This window comes from Rhamphochromis longiceps, linkage group LG2, assembly GCF_057381845.1.
Source record: "Rhamphochromis longiceps isolate RC_006_pf linkage group LG2, R_longiceps_female_GT1.1, whole genome shotgun sequence".
NCBI lineage: Eukaryota > Metazoa > Chordata > Actinopteri > Cichliformes > Cichlidae > Rhamphochromis > Rhamphochromis longiceps.
The window spans coordinates 10142434-10164726 of record NC_140558.1 but is presented as its reverse complement, the minus strand read 5'-3'; the positions used below and the strand labels follow the sequence as shown (position 1 = coordinate 10164726).

The following is a 22293-nucleotide window of genomic DNA, read 5'->3' as shown; positions in this document are numbered from 1 at the left end:
CCATGCATCTTCATCCGCTTTATCCGAGGCCGGGTCGCGGGGGCAGCAGCCTAAGCAAAGAGGCCCAGACCCAACACGCTGTGTACTCACCTTTGCTAAGTACATGTGAACAGATCTTGAATAAAAAAAACAAAACAAAACACACTTTTCTTTTCTGTTTTATTGAAAGCACTTTACAGAAAGTGTAATTGTTTGTAATGAAGAAAGAAGTAGGTAGGTTTCCATGTGTAATTAGTGTGTGATAATGCTGCAGAAGAAGCTTAATGTGTACTTTGGAAAAACAATGGGGGAAAAAGCTGGCTGAAGAAGAAAAGATAAATGTCCTTTTTTTTCAAGCCTTCTCTGGCCAGCCGTTTCAGTGCCACGGCCCTTGCTTGGGGGGCGGGGAGACATGCACTGGCGTTTCCTTTTTGCTTTTTCCTGCTCTCGCCAAGTCCTCCGCCCGCTCTACATCTCTCTTATTAGCTTTTATTACCCGAAAATCACAATCAAGAGATGTTGAATAAAAAAAAGAAAAGAAAAGAAAAGCTACTTTTGTTTTGTGTTTTATTGAAAGCACTTTACAGAAAGTGTAATTGTTTGTAATGAAGAAAGAAGTAGGTAGGTTTGCATGTGTAATTAGTGTGTTATTGCAGAAGAAGCTTAATGTGTAGTTTGCAAAAACAATGGGAAAAAAAGGTGGCCTAAGAAGAAAAGATAAATGTCCTTTTTTTTAAGTATTCCCTTGGCCGGTCGTTTGGCTTATGACATGTGGCGGGGACTCTGCTACAGAACTCCGCCAGTTCGAACCCCCCACGAACTCACTGCCACGGCCCTGCGCGGGGGGCGGGGAAACGCACTCGCATTTCCTTTTTGCTTTTTCCTGCTCGAGCCAAGTCCTCCGCCCGCTCCTCATCTCTCTCATTACCCCTTATTACCTTACACTCATGCCTTTGCCTTTCACCACTTCAAAACGAAGCCTACTTCAATATTACCTTCATACGCTCTCTTTGCTTTTGGCTTTCCTCATGCTGTGTACTCACCTTTGCTAAGTACATGTGAACAGATCTTGAATAAAAAAACAAAACAAAACACACTTTTCTTTTCTGTTTTATTGAAAGCACTTTACAGAAAGTGTAATTGTTTATGATGAAGAAAGAAGTAGGTAGGTTTGCATGTGTAATTAGTGTGTTATTGCAGAAGAAGCTTAATGTGTACTTTGGAAAAACGATGAGAAAAAAAGGTGGCCGAAGAAGAAATGATAAATGTCCTTTTTTTTCAAGCCTTCTCTCAGCCGGCAGTTTCAGTGCCACGGCCCTCGCTTGGGGGGTGGGGAGATGTGCCCCCCAAGGGGACCTGCTAGATTGTTCAGAAGGTTGTTCTCATCCATCCAGATGGAGGATCACTAACAGGAGCGTGGAAGACTCCAGAATCCACTCTGGCTGGAATCCGGTGGATATGCAGTGTGTACAGGTACAGGACCATTTAAACGGACAGCATTTATAGAATGACTATTAAAAGTCAGCGAGTGTCAGTAATGTTAATGTGGTTATGTTAGTAATACACCGAGTGCTAATATAAGAGCTTTAAGATGCATTTGTAGATATTATTACGTGTTTTACCGTCTTTATGGTGCTAGCTTAAAGTTACGGTGTAAACGTTAGCTTATATTGGAGGAAAGCTGTTACTGGTTAAACGATGTTAGCACAGAAATATTAGCTTCTGTCATGACTGATGAAGTTACTAGTTAATAAAGTTTTCAGTAAAGTGATTAATCGCAGCCACAGGTTGACAGCAAATATCTCGATTAGCTTCAGTGCATCTGTAATAAATATGTGCAAGTTTCAGTGCTTCGTTTAAACTGTATGATACTTATACTGACCCAGGGTCAGTGTAAAATACAATCCTAGCTGTGTGAACAAAGCCACTGTAAATTTAATCCTGCATGACAAACCTCAGGATGCAGGTTATTATTACTCTTTCCTGCTGGCACACCTGAGAGTCAGCTAGAAAGTTATAGTGACGTGGACATCATGCAAAGACTGCCAGACTCTGTAATACTGCAAATGATCAGTGACTCAGGTTAACACTAAACTTCAAACGGTACCTCTGTGTGCTGAACATCTAGGATTGAGTCAGGCTGCATTGACTGTGGGACTTTAATGTGTTAAAAGCAGGTTGAAGACGGCTCAGAAACATTTGAAGATTAAAATTTAGCATTATGGCTGCTGGTGGTTTGTAATATCTACTCAGCTGTATTTTTGTTACTAATTTATGTTTGTTGTTGTTTAACACAGATTTCAGAAGAGCAAATATGCTTAATAGTTTAACTAGATTTCATTTGTCAGTGTTTGACTGCTGAGTCACCGGAAGAACTCATTTCATTCATTCTCCATATGATGTTAATTTACAGAAATGTTTCACAGGAACTGATTTCTCCCAAAGGTTGAACTAGTGTGTTTCCATAGATTACCTCTGTATGAATGTACTTCTTAAATGAAGGCAAGTGTTTGTCCTTTTTTGTTCCTCAGGTACAGTACGTGATATCAAGGGCAGGTGGTCAACACTGGGGACAAGAAGCAGACATACTTCCAAGAGGGAGCTGCAGTGAGGTCAGAGGTCAGAATCTGAAACAGCTCAGGTTTATATTTTAGAGGTTATAAAAAATCAAAATGTATTTATAAAGAAACCTTTAAATAATAGTCATAATTATGATTATTATAAGAAATATCAAACATTTAAGTGGATTTTCTGTTACACATATTGTGTTAGCCCTGCGATAAACTGGCAGCCTGTCTTTGTCCTGTATCAGCTGGGATAGGCTTCATCCTCCCGCAACCTTGAATTGGATACATTTTATTCCAATTATGTAATCTGATCATTTACAAACTCAAGGTATCTAATCAAAATGTAAGTAATAATTATAAAATGGGAAAGCAGAAATAAGTGTGACATAAATGTAAATGTGTGAGCTGACATAGAGCTACATGCAGTCTGAAAAACCTTTGTTGTCAAGTTTGCAGGTATATCAGCACGAGACATTCTTACATAGAAGAGACATTAAAGTCTCTAACTCAGTGAAGCATTATTGGTCCCGTCTGTTTGGATAAATATAGTAAGTTGATGTATGTCCATTTATTGACACATTTTCTTAAGTGCTTATCCAGTTCAGGATCACAGTGGAGCTGCAGCTGGATATGTTCACTAAATAAACCTTACAAAAGTTAACAATAAACCTGCATCCATGTACGTTGTTGTCCACAGGATGAGAAAATCAAACTGGAACACTGTGGAACATGTTAATAAATGTTTGTGTGTTTATGCCTGTGTCTTTCACAGGAGGCGCTGGAAGGTTTCCCTAATAGTTCCTGGTGAATCAAAGCAGAACCATAAAGGTTGCTGGACTGCATGATGGCCTTACCCCTGAGCAGTCATCCTGTTAAAGGATGAACCAGTTAGAAGCTGTTTTCAAAGTAGCTGAGCAGATTTCATCTCAAGTAAGCGATTAACTGTTTGTTCATCTGTTCCGCCACTTAAAGAGCATTTAAGGACGTCTTTTGAGTGTCCAGTTGAATTAATTCTACTGGCTCTCATGGTCATTTGTTATTATAGTCATATTTTTCATGTTCATCCAGCTATTTAGTAAATTCTATCTATTTAGTAATATCCGTCAGCTATAAAATGTAATATAAATATAAAAATATCTAAATATCTCCTGCCCTTTATGTTTTAATGATGTAAGTCTGTTATCGTGTTACATTAGCATTCCTCACATATCAATGAGATGCTGTACAGTACAATCCTACTGACACAGCAGAGGGATAACGACAGCTATTCAACATCGTTACACGACACATTCGAGCTGCATGACGCAGACAAAGTGACTAAATCATCTTTTTGTGGTTTATTGTCTTCAAACCAGCAGACAAAGCCGATGGCAGAAGATGTCGGAGAAGAACTTCAGGCCGTGGACTGAAAAGGTATTTTTTTCTTGTTATCAAAAGACATTTGGAGTGGCAGCTTCTACAACTGGTTGTGCTAAAGTAAAGCTTACAGTCTAAGAAATCACAGTGTTGATATTCAGCACAAAGAGAAAAGCTCACTTGTTTGAATTTATTTACAATCATAGTTTTATAAATTCTGACTGTAAACAGCTTTTACAGCTTTGATATTGTTTGACACTCGATATCAGGTGATAGGGTTTAATTTAAAGGTTTCTGTGTCCCAATGAGCCATTTACACTGATCAGTGTCAGTTTAACTGTAACACATTCATTATTTAGATTCAACAAAGAAATAACTGAATGTAAAAAATGGCAGCCCTCAGGCAGGTTTATAGAGATACATGCATGCATTATGAAATTTATGTATCCCAGATAATTGTTATTCATCTAGTCATGGCAGACCTACCTCTTCCTCCCAAGTTAACTGCAACCCAAAATAACTAGTGGGGCTATTTACACACTCACAACCAGTGTGGGGTAAAAAGAGCCACCAAAAAACTGTCAGCCACAGATGTGCTAGAAGAGTTAGAAGCTCTACTTATGGAGAAACTTTCTAAGTCTAACAGGGGACAGGAACTCCTGCCCAAGTAACATGATATAAGCCCACATACAGCCCAGCCATAAAGTGAACCAAGTTAAAGACAGCATGGGACCAAATGCATGTAACCAGCCTGCACCCACCTGACATTTCTTCCTCCTGAATTAAATGAATGAAGGGATGAAAGTTAAATGACTACAAACCTAAAGCCACTAGTTCCCACACTGGAGCTCCCTGACACTGTGTGTTAACTGTATTTAGCTTGTATCAACAGTTGTAACAGGCTAAGCCACCTGAGACACTGCATTGAATTTGTTCCTGTCTTACTGGTTTCAGCTGACTGGTTTCAACTCAGATATTCTGCTTTTTCCTTTCAGTAGATCAAAGCAGCTCGTGCTCCTTCTGCTTCCAATTTAGAAGAAGAAGAAGAAGGCGAAGGCTTCAGCGAAGTGGCGTTCATGGTCTCAGTGAACAGTCACGGTCACACACTGCATGTGGTTTTAAAAGCAACATGTCTGTTCACCACAACAATGGAGATGTGTAATATTAGTGCAGCTATGGTTTGTTCTTGAACATCAGTTCTGTTTTCTACTTTGATCACTCAGACCAAAAAAGTGTTGTTTTCAGATTCTTTCTTTTAAATCTATAAAGCACCTGTTCATTTTTTTTATTACAATTAGTTTCACATAAATGTTAGTGTTTCCTTTTATGATCTTTTAATGCTTACACTACACTGTACATGAAATCAAACCTAATAATGAGGCAGATAACATTCCTGTTACGATCCAGACTAGTGGTCTTACTGGGGCCGGTGAACAGGACTGTAAGCTTGCCATTGTGCCAGTTAAAGTAAAATCAAAGAGAGGTCAAAGAATAGTGGAAACGTATGCCTTTCTGGACCAAGGGAGTTCAGCATCCTTTTGTACAGCGGGTCTTATGGACAAGCTGAATATTGCTGGGAGGAGGACAAAGATTCTCCTGCGCACCATGGGACAGGAGAAAGTGGTGGACAGTTTCATTGTACCTGAACTTGAAGTTGCTGGATTGGACAGTGACATGTACTGTGATATGCCTAACCTCTTCACTCAGCATAAAATGCCTGTAGATATTGGTAACATCCCAAATCAACAGGACCTGGTTGACTGGCCACATTTGAAGCATGTTCATTTGCCAGAAATTAAGGCCAATGTTGAGCTTTTGATTGGCATGAATATGCCCAGAGCTCTAGAACCTTTGGAGGTCATCCGGAGTGTAGGTGATGGACCCTTTGCCATTAGGACTGTGCTCGGCTGGACTGTGAATGGGCCACTTAATCAAGAATGCTGTGGAAGGCCAGGATGTTTGGCAACAGTTACCGCCAACAGAGTTTCTGCTGTCACACTGGACAAGCTATGGAAACAGCAGTTCAAGATGGATTTTCCTGAGAGCAGCAATGATGAACAGATGGGGCTGTCAAAGGAAGACTTGAAGTTCCTGGAATTGGCCAGCAAGATGGTGACTTTGGGGGATTGGCACTACAGCATTGCCCTGCCACTAAAAGACCGAGACATAAGAATGCCTGACAACTGTGCAATTGAGCAACGAGCCTTAGGTTTGAAGAAAAGGTTCATCAGAGATAAAGACTTTCATAAAGACTACACTGCCTTCATGACAGATCTTATATCTAGAGGATATGCAAAGAGAGTCCCAGTCACAGAATTAGAGCGCCAGAAATGGGGAAGGATTAAACGTGGTCCTTATAGTGGATGATTCTGCACCTCGTGGTTCTTGGCTCATTGGGAGAGTCACCGGAGCTGCACCAGATGAAAGGGGGCTTGTGCGTCAGGTCTGGATTAAGACCCCAACCAGCCATGTGTGCAGACCCATCACAAAGATATGCCTTCTTCAGGAGGCCTCTGACCCATGACTATGACATTTTTGACACAGTGTGACATAACTAACTTTGAATTGACTTTAATGTTATGAGATGTACATCAGACTGACTATATTTAGGCTAAGTGCTGGTAACCTCTGGCCTATGACTGACTGACCATGTGCAGACAGAAGAAAAGAAGAGAAGACATGAGAAAATAACTTTGGTGGACTTTTGAGTATGTTATGTTGTCTCACTGGGTGTCTGTGATATGATGAAGTGTGTGTTGTGAGTTATGGTGTTGGATGTGTAATTATTACTGTAAAAATGTAATAATTAGGGGCCGGAATGTTGTGGATAGGCGTAGCTTTGGGTCACGTGGTGTCAGTAATAGTGATTGCTATATCACCTGTTCACGGCCCGAGGGAAATTTTGTGAATGAGTGGGTGATGGGGGAAGTCGACTTTTGCTGACCGCTCAAGCGTCCCAAGGCGTTCCCAGGCCAGCCGAGAGATATAATCTCTCCAGCGTGTCCTGGGTCTGCCCCGGGGCCTGCTCCCGGTGGGACATGCCTGGAACACCTCACCCAGGAGGCGCCCAGGGGGCATCCTTGTCAGATGCCCGAACCACCTCAGCTGGCTCCTTTCGATGTGGAGCAGCAGCTGCTCTACTCTGAGCCCCTCCCGGACGGCCGAACTTCTCACCCTATCTCTAAGGGAGAGGCCAGCCACCCTTCGGAGGAAGCTCATTTCTGCCGCTTGTATACGCGATCTCGTTCTTTCGGTCACTACCCACAGCTCGTGGCCATAGGTGAGGGTAGGGATTGTAACATTGTAAACATAATACAATTTTACATTATGTTACTGTCAGAGTCGGACGGTGCCCCGACCGGTCGACCTGTGTGTGTGTGTTTTTTTGTTCTCCTCTCTCGCTCCGCTTTTTCTCCGCTGCGATTGTTACCTCCGACCCGTAAGTGCTGCCACTCTGAGCTGCCTAATAAGCCTGGACGCGATCGAGACGGAGAGACGGAAGGGGACACTTCACTGATTCTAGGGAGTTTTGTGGACACACGAGGGGAGACGGGGAGAGGAGCACTGAAGGGACTTGCACTGTGGATAACTGTGGATTGATTTTGGCTTCACTGTAAATAAAGACACTGTTCAACTTAAACGAGAGGTCCGCGTCTAGGTTCGCTAACTCACCACCCTTAACAGCTACAATTTAACATCATGTAAAATTGTAACATCATGTTTACAATGTTACAATTTGTAAATTGTAACATTGTAAACATAATGTTACAATTTTATATGATGTTAAACTGTAACATAATATAAAATTGTAACATTAGGTTTACAATGTTACAATTTTACATTATGTTAAATTGTTACATAATGTAAAATTGTAACATTATGTTTACAATGTTACAATTTTACATTATGTTAAATTGTTACATAATGTAAAATTGTAACATTATGTTTACAATGTTACAATTTGTAAATTGTAACATTGTAAACATAATGTTACAATTTTATATGATGTTAAACTGTAACATAATGTAAAATTGTAACATTATGTTTACAATGTTACAATTTTACATTATGTTAAATTGTTACATAATGTAAAATTGTAACATTATGTTTACAATGTTACAATTTGTAAATTGTAACATTGTAAACATAATGTTACAATTTTATATGATGTTAAACTGTAACATAATGTAAAATTGTAACATTATGTTTACAATGTTACAATTTTACATTATGTTAAATTGTAACATAATGCTTAACAGATAATGGTTATCCTCTTTTTATATCATACATCATTGTCTCTGTAGGAGGGTCTGGAGCACTCCCTGCTGAGCCGCTGGGCTCAGTACCTTGCAGGCAGGTCCGACGATGACTTCATCATCTCACCTGAGCTCAAAATTCTGGTGCGTGAAGGCGTCCCTCGGGAGTATCGGCAGAGAGTGTGGCGCTGTTTGGTCCGAGCCAGAACTTTGACAAGCCAAGAGTGCCACACGCAACGCTATCAGCAGGTACAGCTGTAGAGAGAGAGAGTGCTTTATCCGCACCTGAGCACAGGTGGCTCCTCCTTCTTCCTGTTGGGAATGCTGGCGAGCACTCAGTAATCCTGTTCTGTTTCCAGCTGTGTGAGAAGAGTCGGACAGCTCCTAATCCTGCCTCCAGGCAGGTCCAGCTGGACCTTCACTTTACCCTGACGACCAATCAGCACTTCTCCTCGCCGTCCAGCCCCGCCCTCCAGCCCTGCCCTCCAGCAGCTCCGCCGCATCCTTCTGGCCTTCTCCGGGCATAACCCTGCCATTGGCTACTGCCAGGTACTCAACAGGTCAGAACAAAAGTATAAATTTTATATCTGAGTTCTTATGTGGACCCGCCTTCCAGGCAGAACCTCACCTTCCATCAATGTCCACAGGTTAGTGGCCCTCGCTCTGCTGGTCCTCCAAAGTGACGAAGACGCCTTCTGGTGTCTGGTGGCAGTGGTGGAAGCCATCATGCCTCAGGACTACTACACCAAGAATCTGGTGGCCTCTCAGGTCAGCAGACACACTCACCTGCTTGCCTGCTGTGATCTGTTTTAGTGATCAGTGAGGCTGATCTCTGTGAGTCTTTGTGCTCAGGCGGACCAGCGCGTGCTGAAGGACTTCATGGCGGAGAAGCTTCCTCGCCTGGCATCTCACTTTGAGGATCACAACATTGACGTCTCTCTGGTCACCTTCAACTGGTTCCTGGTGGTTTTTGTGGAGAGTCTGCCCAGCGACATCCTGATGCCTCTGTGGGACGCCTTCCTGTATGAGGGTACCAAGGTACCATACACCCGAACACACCATGACAGAAATGCAGACAACACTTGAATGCACCACAGTAGTGTCCATGGAAACAAAAATGATTTTGTTTTCACCTTTAGATGTCTTTATTTACATTTTAGGAGTAATAAGACATTGTTTACTAAGCATGGAGAACTGTCATGTGACATGAAATAGGAGTGGGAAAGCAGATCATTCTAGTAACGACCTCACAGTCTACCACAAGCAGCGTAAATCCAGACGATGAGCGGGACAATGGCTTTGGGCTTGTTTCTGCAATGTGACAAATGCAGCACAGCTTTTACATCGTTTGTCTCAGGAAATAAAATCACAGTTCAGACACAGAAATATATACCACACAGGGATAAATGCTGACAACAGCTTCAGCCACGTAGATCCAACCCAAAAGTTTAATTTAAACTTAAAGCTCAACTACCAAGTAAGTTAATATTATCTGGCAACTGAGGAACCAAGTGGCTTATTGGAAATCGATCAGAGCTGTAATGAGTAAAGGGCCCAACTGCACCACAACTGAAAGAGTAATTTTATGACTCACCTCCTCAAAGTTTCCAATTAATTGTGTGGCGTGAGTGTCCTGTTATGAAATGTGTGTCTGTGCTGCAGGTGATCTTCAGATACACTCTGGCTCTGTTCAAATACAAAGAGGACGACATCCTGAAGATTCACGACAGCGTGGAGATCTACCAGTACCTACGCTTCTTCACAAAGACCGTCTCCAATGCCAGGTACGCACTCGCCTCCACCCGCCTTAATCTACGAGCTGTTACACTCTCAGAAGTGTAGCGGATGTAGCTGTTGAATCTTTGAGCTTCAAACCCTTTTTACTGAAATTTTGTGAGAAGTTTAAATTTCCCTGATCACAGTAACAACGATTTAAAGATTTTTAAGTATCTGCAGCTCTCGGATACATGTGGTCCAGTCAGTCCAGTATTTCCTGCTCAAACTGCAGTACCTGAAGTATCAAGCAGCATAAAACAGAAACACTCAAGCTGATCAGTTTCCAGTTCCTCTGTGTTGGTGATCGAGTCCTTTCCACCTGCGTGTGTCCATGCAGGAAGCTGACCAGCATCGCCTTCAACGACATGAACCCATTCCCCAGCCGGCTGCTGAGGAACCGGCGAGTGCTCCACCTGGAGCGCCTGCAGGCGGAGCTGCGTGAGCTGGAGGAGCAGCACAAGGAGTTCATCACCGAGAGCGTCGTACGGAAAGACAAAGAGCTCGACGTCATGGTGAGCGAGGACGACGAGGACCTCTGATCACACGGGACGCTTCAGCTGCTCACTTCGAGACGACGATGAGTTTTCCATGAGTTCAAGAGAATTTTACTAAACCGGCTGTTAACTGGTTTCCTTCACACCAAACACAGGATTGTGTCAGGTTCACCATCTCTACTAACACTACAAGGAAACAGACGCATACAGATTTAACTGCATCACATCTCTGAAACAAGCTTGCAGTAAACAAATGTGTACTGTGTTCACGTGTGTAATAAGTCAGGCTGCAGAAATGTGCAGATGTATTTCAGTGAATTCATTTGGATTAATATGTGATAGCTTATTTATTTCATTGCATCTTTTGCTTTATACCTAAAAATGCGTGACATTTCTAAATGTAGTCACATCCCTATGAAACATGGTTGATTATCAGCTGTAGTCACAGCTGGTGATAAAGTAATTAAATGTCCAGCTATTCAAAAATAGGGCATTCTGCACAATGAGTACTTTTTGGTACTTGAAGTATTTTGATGCTGATGCTTCAGGGCATTGTGCTGCATTGTCGAAGCTCTCTGGGCTTCCGGTTAGAACGACCTCACAGTGTTTTATTTTGATCTGGTGTAAAGTGCATTGTGCAGAAATGACAGCATGATAGTCACATGATAAAACTGACTTTTCTTTTTTTTTTTAATTTTACTGGGTGTGCATCTTGTTCAAATGTCTTTTTCAGCATTTGTACATAAATATTCTGTATATAAATATTTGATTTTCATTTATTTTACAGAGTCCTTTATTTTGTTTCACAAATATGACATTCATGTCAAATGACATCTGCAGACTTTATAATGACCAGCAGGGGGCAGTGTATTGCAGTCTATGAGAACATTTACTGAGACCTGTTTCATGCACTAGTTTCATGTCTCATTGAATCCAACATGATGTTGATTTTGTAAATTAAGGTCACATCTTCATCACATCTAATTTCAAAACACTGATCAATTTTTTAAAAAAATGAATTCTATACCAATTGCAGGAATAAAATAGGAATAAATAACAAACGAGAAATACATACAAAACAAGAGAAAGGCACACATGAGAGAACAGGTCACATGACAGCACAGCATTATCTACCCACAATTTGAACTAAATAACAGATAGCACAGGCAATGAAAACAAACGGAAATCAGAATAAATTTAAAAACTTTTATTGATGTTAACTTGAAGTGCTGAATTAGCCCTGTTGTCAGTTCAAATCACTTCAATCTATAGCGCACTTTAAGGTCTTTAGACCTTAAAAAGTAATACACTGCAAGGTAAGCTTGCAGCATCTTACTTTAAGGTCAACTGTGAAACTTTGTGGAAAGCCTGAGACAAGTTGATGAGTCAGTGAAGCGCACTTCCTTCTGATGACGGCTATACTGAGGTGAGTTTTTAAGCATATCCTGAACTTTATTCATTATTAGACTTCTGACACCTGGCAAATAAACTCTCACGCGATATGAGAACATAACAGCAAAAAGCCAGTAGCTGGTACATGAATGGATAAAAATTGGATCCCTCAGGGAGGCGCCACCACTTGATCTTCTCCACCGTCGTGGTTGGTGTTCTTCGTCGTCGTTGGCCAAGGTTGAGTCGGAGATCCATCACAAGTAGCCGATGTTGAGGGCCAATATTGGTTGATGGTATGACTTTTACGTTCGTGACTAGGCTGAGATGGGGTCTTCGGACTAGCCAGTAGTCGATTTGGGTGTCTCTGCCGCCGCTGGAGTACGTGATGAGGTGTGCCGGCTTCTTTTTGAAGAAGGTGTTGGTCACGGCAAGATCGTGGGCCTCTGCATAGTCCAGTACCCGGCAACCGTCGTCGTTTCTGGTCCCAAATCCTTGGCCGCCATGGAATCGGTGATATCCGTCACTCCCCTTGCCTACATGTCCATTTAGGTCGCCGCCTACCGCCACGTGTTCCTCAGGGCTAATCGTTTGCAGGTGGTTGTCGAGGGCGCGCCAGAATTCTGTCTTCTCCTCGTCGGGGCAGTTGGTCTGTGGTGCATAGCAGGAGATAATCCGTAGGACGGTCGGGTCGGCGTCGATCTTCACTGACATGATGCGATCCGATATGCGGGTAACTTCGACCACGTTGTGCCGGAGCTTTATTATTAGACTTCTGACACCTGGCAAATAAACTCTCACGCGATATGAGAACATAACAGCAAAAAGCCAGTAGCTGGTACATGAATGGATAAAAATTGGATCCCTCTTAGATTGAATTGGTTGCCCTCTTATATTACGTTGTTTTGAACCTAACCGCATCCACTGAATTAATGCAGTTTTCAGGACAGTAAAAACAGAGAACTCTGATATACACAATTTCTGATTGCTGATAGTGTTTCTTAATGCAAAATGGGCTTCCATTTAAAATGCAATTGCTTTATGTTCGATCTTTAGCGAAGAAGGGTCATTTTTGATTCTGTGGACAAGGGATGCAAATGGAATGTGAAGGCAACAGGTAGTAGGGTGAATTAGGGTTTCGTGTGGTCTTCAGTGCATGAATTTTATTGCCACTTTATTTCAACTTTTTATTAATGTACTCAAAAGAAAAACAAGAACCACAAAGGAGATTCTTGTGATTCTTGTTTGTGCTATCTGTTTGTGAAAGAAAGCACATTTTACCACATCATACTGTGTTTGCTGCCATTTATTTTACTCGTCCTGCCTGAGTGTCTGGGCTGCGTTTGTCTGTGCACCTTTGTTCTGGCCTTCTGCTGATGGGTTTCACATGCTGGGCTTTCCCTCTTGGTCCACACCCAGCAGCCTGCTGCTGACCACACACAGCCTACAAACTGATCCATCCATGCATCCATCCATGCATGCATGGCCTGGTTATTGTTGAGTTATCACCTCCAGCTCCTTGCTCATAACCAGGTAGATACTGGGCTGGGCCTGATCTCTGAGCTCAATAACAATGACAAAAATGCCAAACACTTTACTCTTCATGGTAAAAAATGTTTATAATACAGTAAAAACTGGATGTAGCCAAAAACTGTGTTTTATATACAGTGTAAGTGAACAACATTGCTACACTGCTGGTGTTTGATTGATAGAGGCTTTCTTTATAAGAACTATGATATCATTTCTTTTGCTGATTAACAGTTTTTATATCATTTTTATATCATATATAGCTTTCAAGAAGCCAAAGATCACTGGACGAAAAGACTACAGACCTGTGGCTCTGACATCTGGTCAGGAAGTCTTTTGAGCGCCTGGTTCTCTCCTATCTTAAGACCCTCACGGCCCCCCTCCTGGACCCCCTGCAGTTTGCATACAGAGCCAACAGGTCTGTAGACGATGCCATCAACATGGCCCTACACTTTGTCCTGCAGAATCTATGCTAGGATCCTGTTTGTGGACTTCAGCTCTACCTTCAACACCATCCTTTCAGACCTTCTTCAAGGATTGCTTTCCCAGATGAATGTGCCTGATCCCATCTGCCGGTGGATCACTGACTTCCTGACGGACAGGAAGCAACCAGTGAGGCTGGGGAAGAATGTCTTGGACTCCCGGACCATCAGCACGAGCTCCCCTCAGGGCTGTGTTCTTTCTTCTATGCCCTTCTCCCTGTACACCAACTGCCGCACCTCCAACCACCAGTCTGTCAAATTAATTAAGCTTGCAGATGACACCACCATTATTGGACTCCTCTCAGACGGGGATAAGTCTGCCTACAGGATGGAGGCTGAACATCTGGTGTCCTGATGCAGCCGCAACAACCAGGTGCTGAATAAGTGTTATTTTCATTTACCACTGGCCCAAGTACATTTTTATTGGCTTGTGAACAAAGCTGTAGTTTTTGTATTTTTAAATATTAACGCAATTTAATTGAGACATTATTTATATTATTTCACTTTCAATGTGAAAAATGCTGTAAAAACGTTGAAAATAATGGTCACCCCTGTTCGCTGCAATGTAAAATAGTACAACTGCTGTCAGCCTTCATTAAGTTGCATCATTTAAACATTTGCATATTTTTATTCAACTTCTGCAGGATGCTTTGATGAAAGACTCCCTTTTCCCAAGTAGAGGCTTTACTAGAGGTCACAGGAACAGCGCTGCTGTTTTGGATGCGGAAAAATGTTGTCTTTCACTCTACCTGAGCTCAGTGTTTCAGTAAGGGCTCCGCCTCATTGTAGCTGACGCTGAAATGTTTGTGTGGGTTGCCATGACAACACCAGAAGTGCATCTGAGATCGTGTCCAAATTCATGGGCTGCATCCTCCTGAGGACTCGGTGTTCTGACAAAACGTCTTACTTTGGCAAAACGTCCTACCGTAAGTAGTTCATGCGTTCTCGGCGGCTCTAGTGACCCTCGAACTCTCGGCTAGCTATCGAGGTGGTGGATAACATACGTCTCCCCCACAAGAGCACGAACCTACAACTTTTCTACTACTGGTTTTACAAGGCGTACACGGTAAAAACATTATGCTGTTATTTGTTAAGCACTTGTGCATCTTGTGAAAAGAAATAAGTGGCTGAGATGGATGTCATATGTGCTATTGATATTATTTTACTCGTTTCTAGTTTTCACGGTGCTCCATGATTGTGAGAGGAATAAAAAAGAATTGTGGACATCAGTACGAAGCATGGATTCTTTTGACCAGAGTAGATACACTGGTCCCTTGAATATACTAATCTTTTTGAGGTGGGTGACTGTTCCTGTGTATTTACAGAAACAATGGTTGTGATAACCTCAGCTGTTTCAGAGGGTGACTGTTCGTTGCTTTGCGCACTTTTAAATCTGTATACAATGGTTTGTTCCCTTTTTGTGTTCTGAGGTTTAAACAAAGATGTACTAGATGTATTATACCGGTCCCTCGAATCTACAAATCTTTTAGATGTGGATGACTGTTCATTTTCATCTGGAATTGCCCACCCCTGTTCTACATGCTTCTGAGGGAAACCTCACACTGAAGATTGGCAAGATGGCGCCGGTGTGTGTGGCTGCTCGTCTGTCACTGCCAAGTTTGTTCCTGTTTATGTTATTTTTAATTTGTGTCATTCATGAAACAAAGTCTCTGCTGAGGTATGATCGCCAGACACTATTGGACCTCAAACCTGTGGTCCAAAATATTGTGTCCTTTGGAGCTGGTGGGCAGCAACCCCTGCCCCCATTTGCATCGGAAACCCCGGGTTACCTGTACTGGGTTCCCACGCTACCTTCCCGGCGAAAGCGTCCTCGTCGCCGGGGTAAACGAAGCGGTCGCCTGGTGAAGCTAAAGGTTTACCTAAAGAATTATTCTGCTGTTTTCCGACCAGTGCATGGATTCTTGCCAAGGCTGTTTGCGTCTCGGCGTTTTCTGGATCCTGTTGATACCTGTTTGGTGCCTGTGGTCGGCTTTGATGATGATGCTCCTCGGCCTCGCTGCCCATGCCCTCCCAGGCTAAACCTCCGCTGTCAACATTATCGGAATCTGAGATCGCTGCGGCGGGTTTCTGGACCTCCTGAACCCCGAGCGCCAACTCCAGCTCCAGCTAGGATTGGCCTGGTGAACGCCAGATCACTTTTAAACAAAACTTTTATTCTTCGGGACTTCTTCAGTTCCCGTGATCTGGATTTTCTGTGTGTGACTGAGACGTGGCTGAGTGTTGGTGAGTCCAGTGTTCTATCTGAACTTTTACCTGTGGATTGTTGCTATTTTAACTCGCCACGGACGTCAGGCAGAGGTGGAGGCACAGTGACTGTTTACAAAAAGGATTTTAAATGTAAGCAGTGTTTTCTACAGCCTTCGTTCTCCAGCTTTGAACTTACCTCATTTGAGGTGAGTCGTACAAACCCGATTTTCTGCGCTGTCATCTATCGCCCCCCGAAATACAATAAGAACTTCATAAACGACTTTTCTGATTTTTTAGCTGGGATTATGCCCAACTATGATAGTGTTCTTATTGTTGGAGATTTTAATATACATGTATGCTGTCCTGATAAGCCACTGGTAAAGGACTTTTTAAGCCTTATTGACTCTTTTAGCCTGGTACAGTCCGTACGTGGCCCTACACATGAGCACGGACACACACTGGACCTTGTTCTGTCATATGGTCTGCCTGTCACTGACTTGGAGATTTGTGACTGTGCACTCTCAGATCATATGCCTGTGTTATTCAACGTTGGTTTGACATATACCGCAGTTAAACCTGGCGCTGCTACTCGGTGCTGTCGGGTTATTAACCCCGCCACTGCTGCGCAGTTTTCTGCTGCTTTTAATCAGCTCGGCGGGCCTTCTGACTTTGTTTCCTCTGACACAGAAGACCTACATTCCTGGTTTAATTCTTGCTGTCAAAAAATCATGGACTCTGTGGCTCCTTTAAAAACCAGGCAGCTTAAGGCTAAACCTGAGCCTTGGTTTAATGAGAGCAGTCGTGCTGTTAAGAGGGAATGTCGTCGAGCAGAACGGAGGTGGAAAAAGGATAAACTGCATGTATCATTTCAAATTCTCAAAGACTGCTGGCATCGCTACCAGAACACTGTTAAAGAGGCAAAAAGGGAATATTTTGCAAATATTATTTCTTCCAACTGTCATAACCCACGTGTGTTATTTAGGACCATTGACACTGTTCTTAATACTCCTTTGAATGTCTGTTTGGAAGTTTCTCCTGAGATTTGCAATGATTTTCTGAACTTTTTTATTGAAAAGGTTGTCACCATCAGGGCTCTTATCACAGCTCCTGACTCTGACCCCTCTGTCTCTGTCCCTTGCGCTGCTGTTTTCACTCAGTTTGAGCTTGTGACGCTCTCCTCTTTAGAGGAAGTGGTTCGCCATATTAAGCCCACAGGTTCCCCACGGGATCCTGTCCCTCCACAATTCTTTAAAGAAATTTTTCCTAGTATACAACAGTATGTCCTTGACATTATTAACAGCAGTCTGTCTTCTGGTGTGGTTCCTGCAAATTTCAAACATGCAGTAGTACAGCCACTGCTTAAGAAACCTGGCCTTGATCACACAGTTTTAGCGAACTATAGGCCTATTTCCAAGCTGCCTTTAGTCTCCAAGGTTTTAGAGAAAATTGTTTTTAGTCAACTGAAAGATTTTCTAGATGAAAATGGAATCTTTGAGGTTTTTCAGTCAGGTTTTAAAACCCTTCACAGCACAGAATCTGCATTACTAAGGGTTTTTAATGACATCCTTCTGGCATGTGATTCTGGTAACCATGTTGTTCTTGTCTTGCTTGACCTAACTGCTGCCTTTGACACAGTAGACCACAATATTTTAATTTCTCGATTACATGATGTAGTGGGTATTGGTGGCACTGCACTCAATTGGTTTAGGTCTTATTTGTCAGATAGAACTTTCTCTGTCAGCCTTCTCGGTTACGAATCGTCTTCTGCTCCTCTGTCATGTGGTGTCCCACAGGGCTCAATTTTAGGGCCACTGCTCTTTTCTCTGTATCTACTGCCTCTGGGTTCTATCCTTAGAAGGCATGGGATCTCATTTCACTGTTATGCCGATGACTGCCAAATTTATTTGACACTAAAACGCAAGGATGCCATCTCCATAAAACCTCTCTTGACATGTCTAGATGACATTAAAGCTTGGTTGGCTCGAAACTTTTTAAATTTTAATAAAAAGAAAACAGAAGTGTTGGTGTTTGGACCCAGTGGTCCCTGTGAGTCCTCCTCTGTTGTTTTAGGATCCCTGGAAGTCTATTTTAAATCTGTTGTTACTGACCTTGGTTTTAAGTTGGACAGTGATTTTAAATTGGACAACCAAATCAGAGCAGTGGTGAAGTCCAGTTTTTATCATTTAAGGCGACTGGCAAGACTAAAATCTTTTCTTTCGAGGCAGCACCTTGAAACAGTGATCCATGCTTTTATTTCTTCCCGCCTGGACTACTGTAACTCACTTTATGTGGGGGTCAGTCAGTTATTGCTCTCACGTCTGCAGCTGGTTCAAAATGCGGCTGCACGACTCCTAACAGGAACTCGAAAGAGAGAGCATATAACCCCCGTGCTGGCCTCTCTGCACTGGCTGCCTGTGTCTTTTAGAGTTAATTTTAAAATTCTTATGTTTGTTTTTAAATGTCTACACAGTCTTGCCCCGCCTTACCTCTCTGAGCTTCTTCATCCCCACATACCCTGTCGGTCTCTCAGGTCAGCTGACCAGCTGCTCCTGGAGGTACCGAGATCCAGGAGGAAGCTCAGAGGGGACAGGGCCTTCTCTATTGTGGCTCCAAAATTATGGAATAATTTGCCCATGCATGTTAGAGAGGCCCCTTCACTGTCCACTTTTAAATCACGTCTTAAAACCCACTTTTATTCCTTGGCTTTTAACCTCAGTGAGACTTAGTTTCTTTTTTAATGCAGTAGTTATTTAATTAATGATTTCACTCTTCTTTTATTTGTTTTTTATTTATATCTCATGTAATTTTATTTTACAGTTCCAATGTACAGCACTTTGTGTCAGCTGTGGTTGTTTTAAAGTGCTTTATAAATAAAGTTGATGATGATGATGATGATGTGTTTACAGAAACACTGGGTGTTGGAACCTCAGTAGTTTCTTTTTGGCTGACAGACTCTGGAGCTGTACAAGAGGAATAAAGAGCTGCAATGCTTTTGTGAACCTGACCTGGGAAGGGAGAGAAATATATTTTTGTTTTGTTTTTGTTTGTCTTCTTGTTTTATTTGATTCCTTGTGGGATTTGGATCCAACAAGTAAAGTATGCATATTATGCACACACACAAACACACATGCAGCTATTACCATTTCTTGTATTCTTGAATAAAGACATTGATCTGACACATTTAAAATGCAGCCAATTGTTTTTATTGTTATATTATTAAGAAAAAAGAAAAGGTGGGGGTGGGGGGATGTAAAGAAGAGCTTAAAGGAAAGGGCTAGAGGAGAGAAAACCCCAACAATTAGCAGGGCATTTTTTTACTTGGACAAATTGTTAATAAAGTTTCCATATCTGTAACAATGATGACAGTATAATTGTTTATAAACAATTATATTGACAATTATATGTGTCCAGTATGTTGGCTCATTTTCTTTTACTTTTTGCATTTGAAAATAAAAGTTGGGCTGATTTTGACACCATTACAAGAAGTGTTGTTAATGATTCTTTTTGAATTAAAATCAGGTTACCACAAATTGTTTTTTAATTTAATTTCATTTGAAATGTTTGTCAGTGGGTAAACAATTCGTAATGCAAAGTCAGAAACATCGAGTTATTCTTGTACTGCATGCTTGCAATAAATAAGTTGTCCTAACAGTCAGTCAAAGGAGCTTGGAAAGAAAAGCGTCTGGACTTCTTTGAGTTGAAGTGACTGATATATATATTTTTTGTCTGTTTTGTTGGTTTTTGTTTTTTGCCCTTTATCACCATTCCTCTTCCCTGCTGTTTTTCTTTCCCTCTTTCTTTCTCCCCTTTCTTTCCCCCAGTCATGTCTGTCCTATGTGTAGCAAGTGAAAATAAAATAAACAATAAAAACAAAGGTGAATCAAATAGACCAATACGGCAAGGCCGGGATGGTCCATTTGGTAAAGTAAATCCGTTAGTTATATTTAACATAATGTTAAATGGCAACATTCTGTTTACAATGTTACCATTTTACATTGTGTTAAATGGTAACATTCTGTTTACAATGTTACCATTTTACATTGTGTTAAATGGTAACATTCTGTTTACAATGTTACCATTTTACCTTGTGTTAAATGGTAACATTCTGTTTACAATGTTACCATTTTACATTGTGTTAAATGGTAACATTCTGTTTACAATGTTACCATTTTACATTGTGTTAAATGGTAACATTCTGTTTACAATGTTACCATTTTACATTATGTTAAATGGTAACATTCTGTTTACAATGTTACCATTTTACATTATGTTAAATGGTAACATTCTGTTTACAATGTTACCATTTTACATTGTGTTAAATGGTAACATTCTGTTTACAATGTTACCATTTACATTATGTTAAATGGTAACATTCTGTTTACGATGTTACCATTTTACATTATGTTAAATTGTCAGTAGGCCTGGTACCGGAACTGGTACTGGACCCCCTTTTACTTTCAGCCATCAGAAGAGGGTACACTGTGGTCATAACAATACTCAGACTGTAGCATTTAAAGGTCCCAAAGTGTACCAGGAAAATATCCCCCGCACGATTACACCAGCAGCCTGAATTGTGAATGTGAGGGAGGATGGATCCATGCTTTCATGTTGTTCACTCCAGGCTGATATAAAAATGATATAACTAATACTACTTCTACTAATAATGACAATAACAACAAAATAATAATAATAATGTCAAAAATACCAGTAATAATAATAACAATAACAACATAAACAACAACATTACTACTAATAATAATAAAGATAAACAAATGTATTAAAAAATTAATAATGATAATAATAATAATAAAACTGATCATAACAGTAACAATATCAATCATAACAACAACAGTACTAACAACAATAATAAGATAAGATAAGATAAGATAAGATAAGATAACCTTTATTAGTCCCACACGTGGGAAATTTGTTTTGTCACAGCAGGAAGTGGACAGTGCAAAAGTTATGACGCAAAAATTAGAATACAATAAGAATAAATACAGTACACAGCTGTACAGAATAGAATAAAATAATATACTATATACAGTAGAATAAAATAGAATAAAAATATACAATAAGATAAAAATAGAATACGAATGCTATATACAACTGAGTAAAAATACAACGATGCCAGAAAAGATTATTGCACTTAGTGTTATTGCACATGTGTGGATGTGTGTGTTTGTTCAGTTAAAGTCTTTGTTGTGGAGTCTGACAGCAGTGGGGAGGAAAGACCTGCGAAATCTCTCCGTCCCACACCGTGGGTGCCGCAGTCTCCCACTGAAGGAGCTGCTCAGTGCTGTCACAGTCTGCTGCATGGGGTGGGAGACGTTGTCCAACAGGGATGACAGCTTAGCCGCCATTCTCCTGTCACTCACCACCTCCACTGGGTCCAGAGGGCATCCTAGAACAGAGCTGGCCCTTCGGATCACCCTGTTCAGTCTCTTCCTGTCCCCAGCAGAGATGCTGCCGCCCCAGCAGACCACACCATAAAAGATAGCAGAAGCCACCACAGAGTCATAGAAGGTCTTCAGGAGTGGGCCCTCCACCCCAAACGACCTGAGTCTCCGCAGCAGGTACAGCCTGCTCTGCCCTTTCCTGGAGAGGGCGTCTGAGTTATGAGAGTTATAACAATAACAATGAAGGTGTTGCTGCAGATCTGAGTCCCGACTCTGCTGCCTTTCTAGTGCGGCAAAGAAAGTAAGAAATAGAAAAAGAAAAACACAAATAAACTGAGTGTGAGGGTTTTTCTACAAGTTACACTGAATATTTGCACAGACATGCTGACTGTTTGCTGGGAGACGTCACCTGTCTTTTATAGAATAGCAGGTAAGCTGTTCTCTGCCGCTGCTCACACACAGACTCACACGTGGTCTGGCAGACCAACTCGTCATCGTACGTGAGCCGGCTGTCTGTGACGTCGTCTCTTCCGCTCATCTGGTGAACGCCGTCACAGACGTAATGTCCTGAGAGGAGAAGGCGCACTTATTAACGTCTCATAAACTTTCAAAGCTGACCTGCATTCAGCACATGTGTCTGAAAGCACCCACTCACCGCTGTAAGCTGAGGAGCCCAAACGACTGATCACGCTGACCAACAAATAGCGAGCAGTTTACTGGGAGAGGGCAGCGGCACCACCCGTTAGCTTAGAAATGGGCTCCATCCATACTTGAAATGAACGGTGTGCCTTTTCCCTTACCTCTTCAGTAAAGGCTGTGTCCTGGCTGATCACCAGCTGCTGTGTCAGAACAATGGGGCT

The 22293-nt window shown here is 41.8% G+C and overlaps 1 protein-coding gene and 1 long non-coding RNA gene across 4 annotated transcripts; both read left to right on the top strand.

The window, feature by feature from the left end:
• The first annotated feature begins 1333 nt into the window (after window positions 1–1333).
• LOC146676988 (uncharacterized) lies at window positions 1334–5823 on the top strand. 3 transcript variants are annotated; one of them, XR_014913128.1, is made up of 5 exons: window positions 1334–1452; window positions 2511–2598; window positions 3319–3476; window positions 3905–3959; window positions 4898–5823. It is a non-coding gene; the product is annotated as an uncharacterized LOC146676988 (long non-coding RNA). The 3 variants fall into 3 exon arrangements; XR_014913129.1 differs by having other exon boundaries at window positions 3902–3959; window positions 4901–5823; XR_014913127.1 differs by having other exon boundaries at window positions 3902–3959.
• A 2932-nt stretch (window positions 5824–8755) lies between these two features.
• Window positions 8756–10949, top strand: LOC146676987 (TBC1 domain family member 2A-like). Its single transcript, XM_085417384.1, has 4 exons — window positions 8756–8926; window positions 9011–9196; window positions 9821–9942; window positions 10272–10949. Exons 1-4 carry the CDS (start codon window positions 8756–8758, stop codon window positions 10471–10473), a joined length of 681 nt encoding a protein of 226 aa, XP_085273510.1. The 3' UTR covers window positions 10474–10949.
• The last annotated feature ends 11344 nt before the right edge of the window (window positions 10950–22293 follow it).

Coding starts and splice junctions, on each gene's coding strand:
- LOC146676987 (XM_085417384.1), top strand. CDS start 8,756: ATGTGGACCCGCCTTCCAGGCAGAACCTCACCTTCCATCAATGTCCAC. Junction 9,197..9,820: donor TCCTGTATGAGGGTACCAAG/GTACCATACACC, acceptor TCTGTGCTGCAG/GTGATCTTCAGATACACTCT. Junction 9,943..10,271: donor AAGACCGTCTCCAATGCCAG/GTACGCACTCGC, acceptor GTGTCCATGCAG/GAAGCTGACCAGCATCGCCT.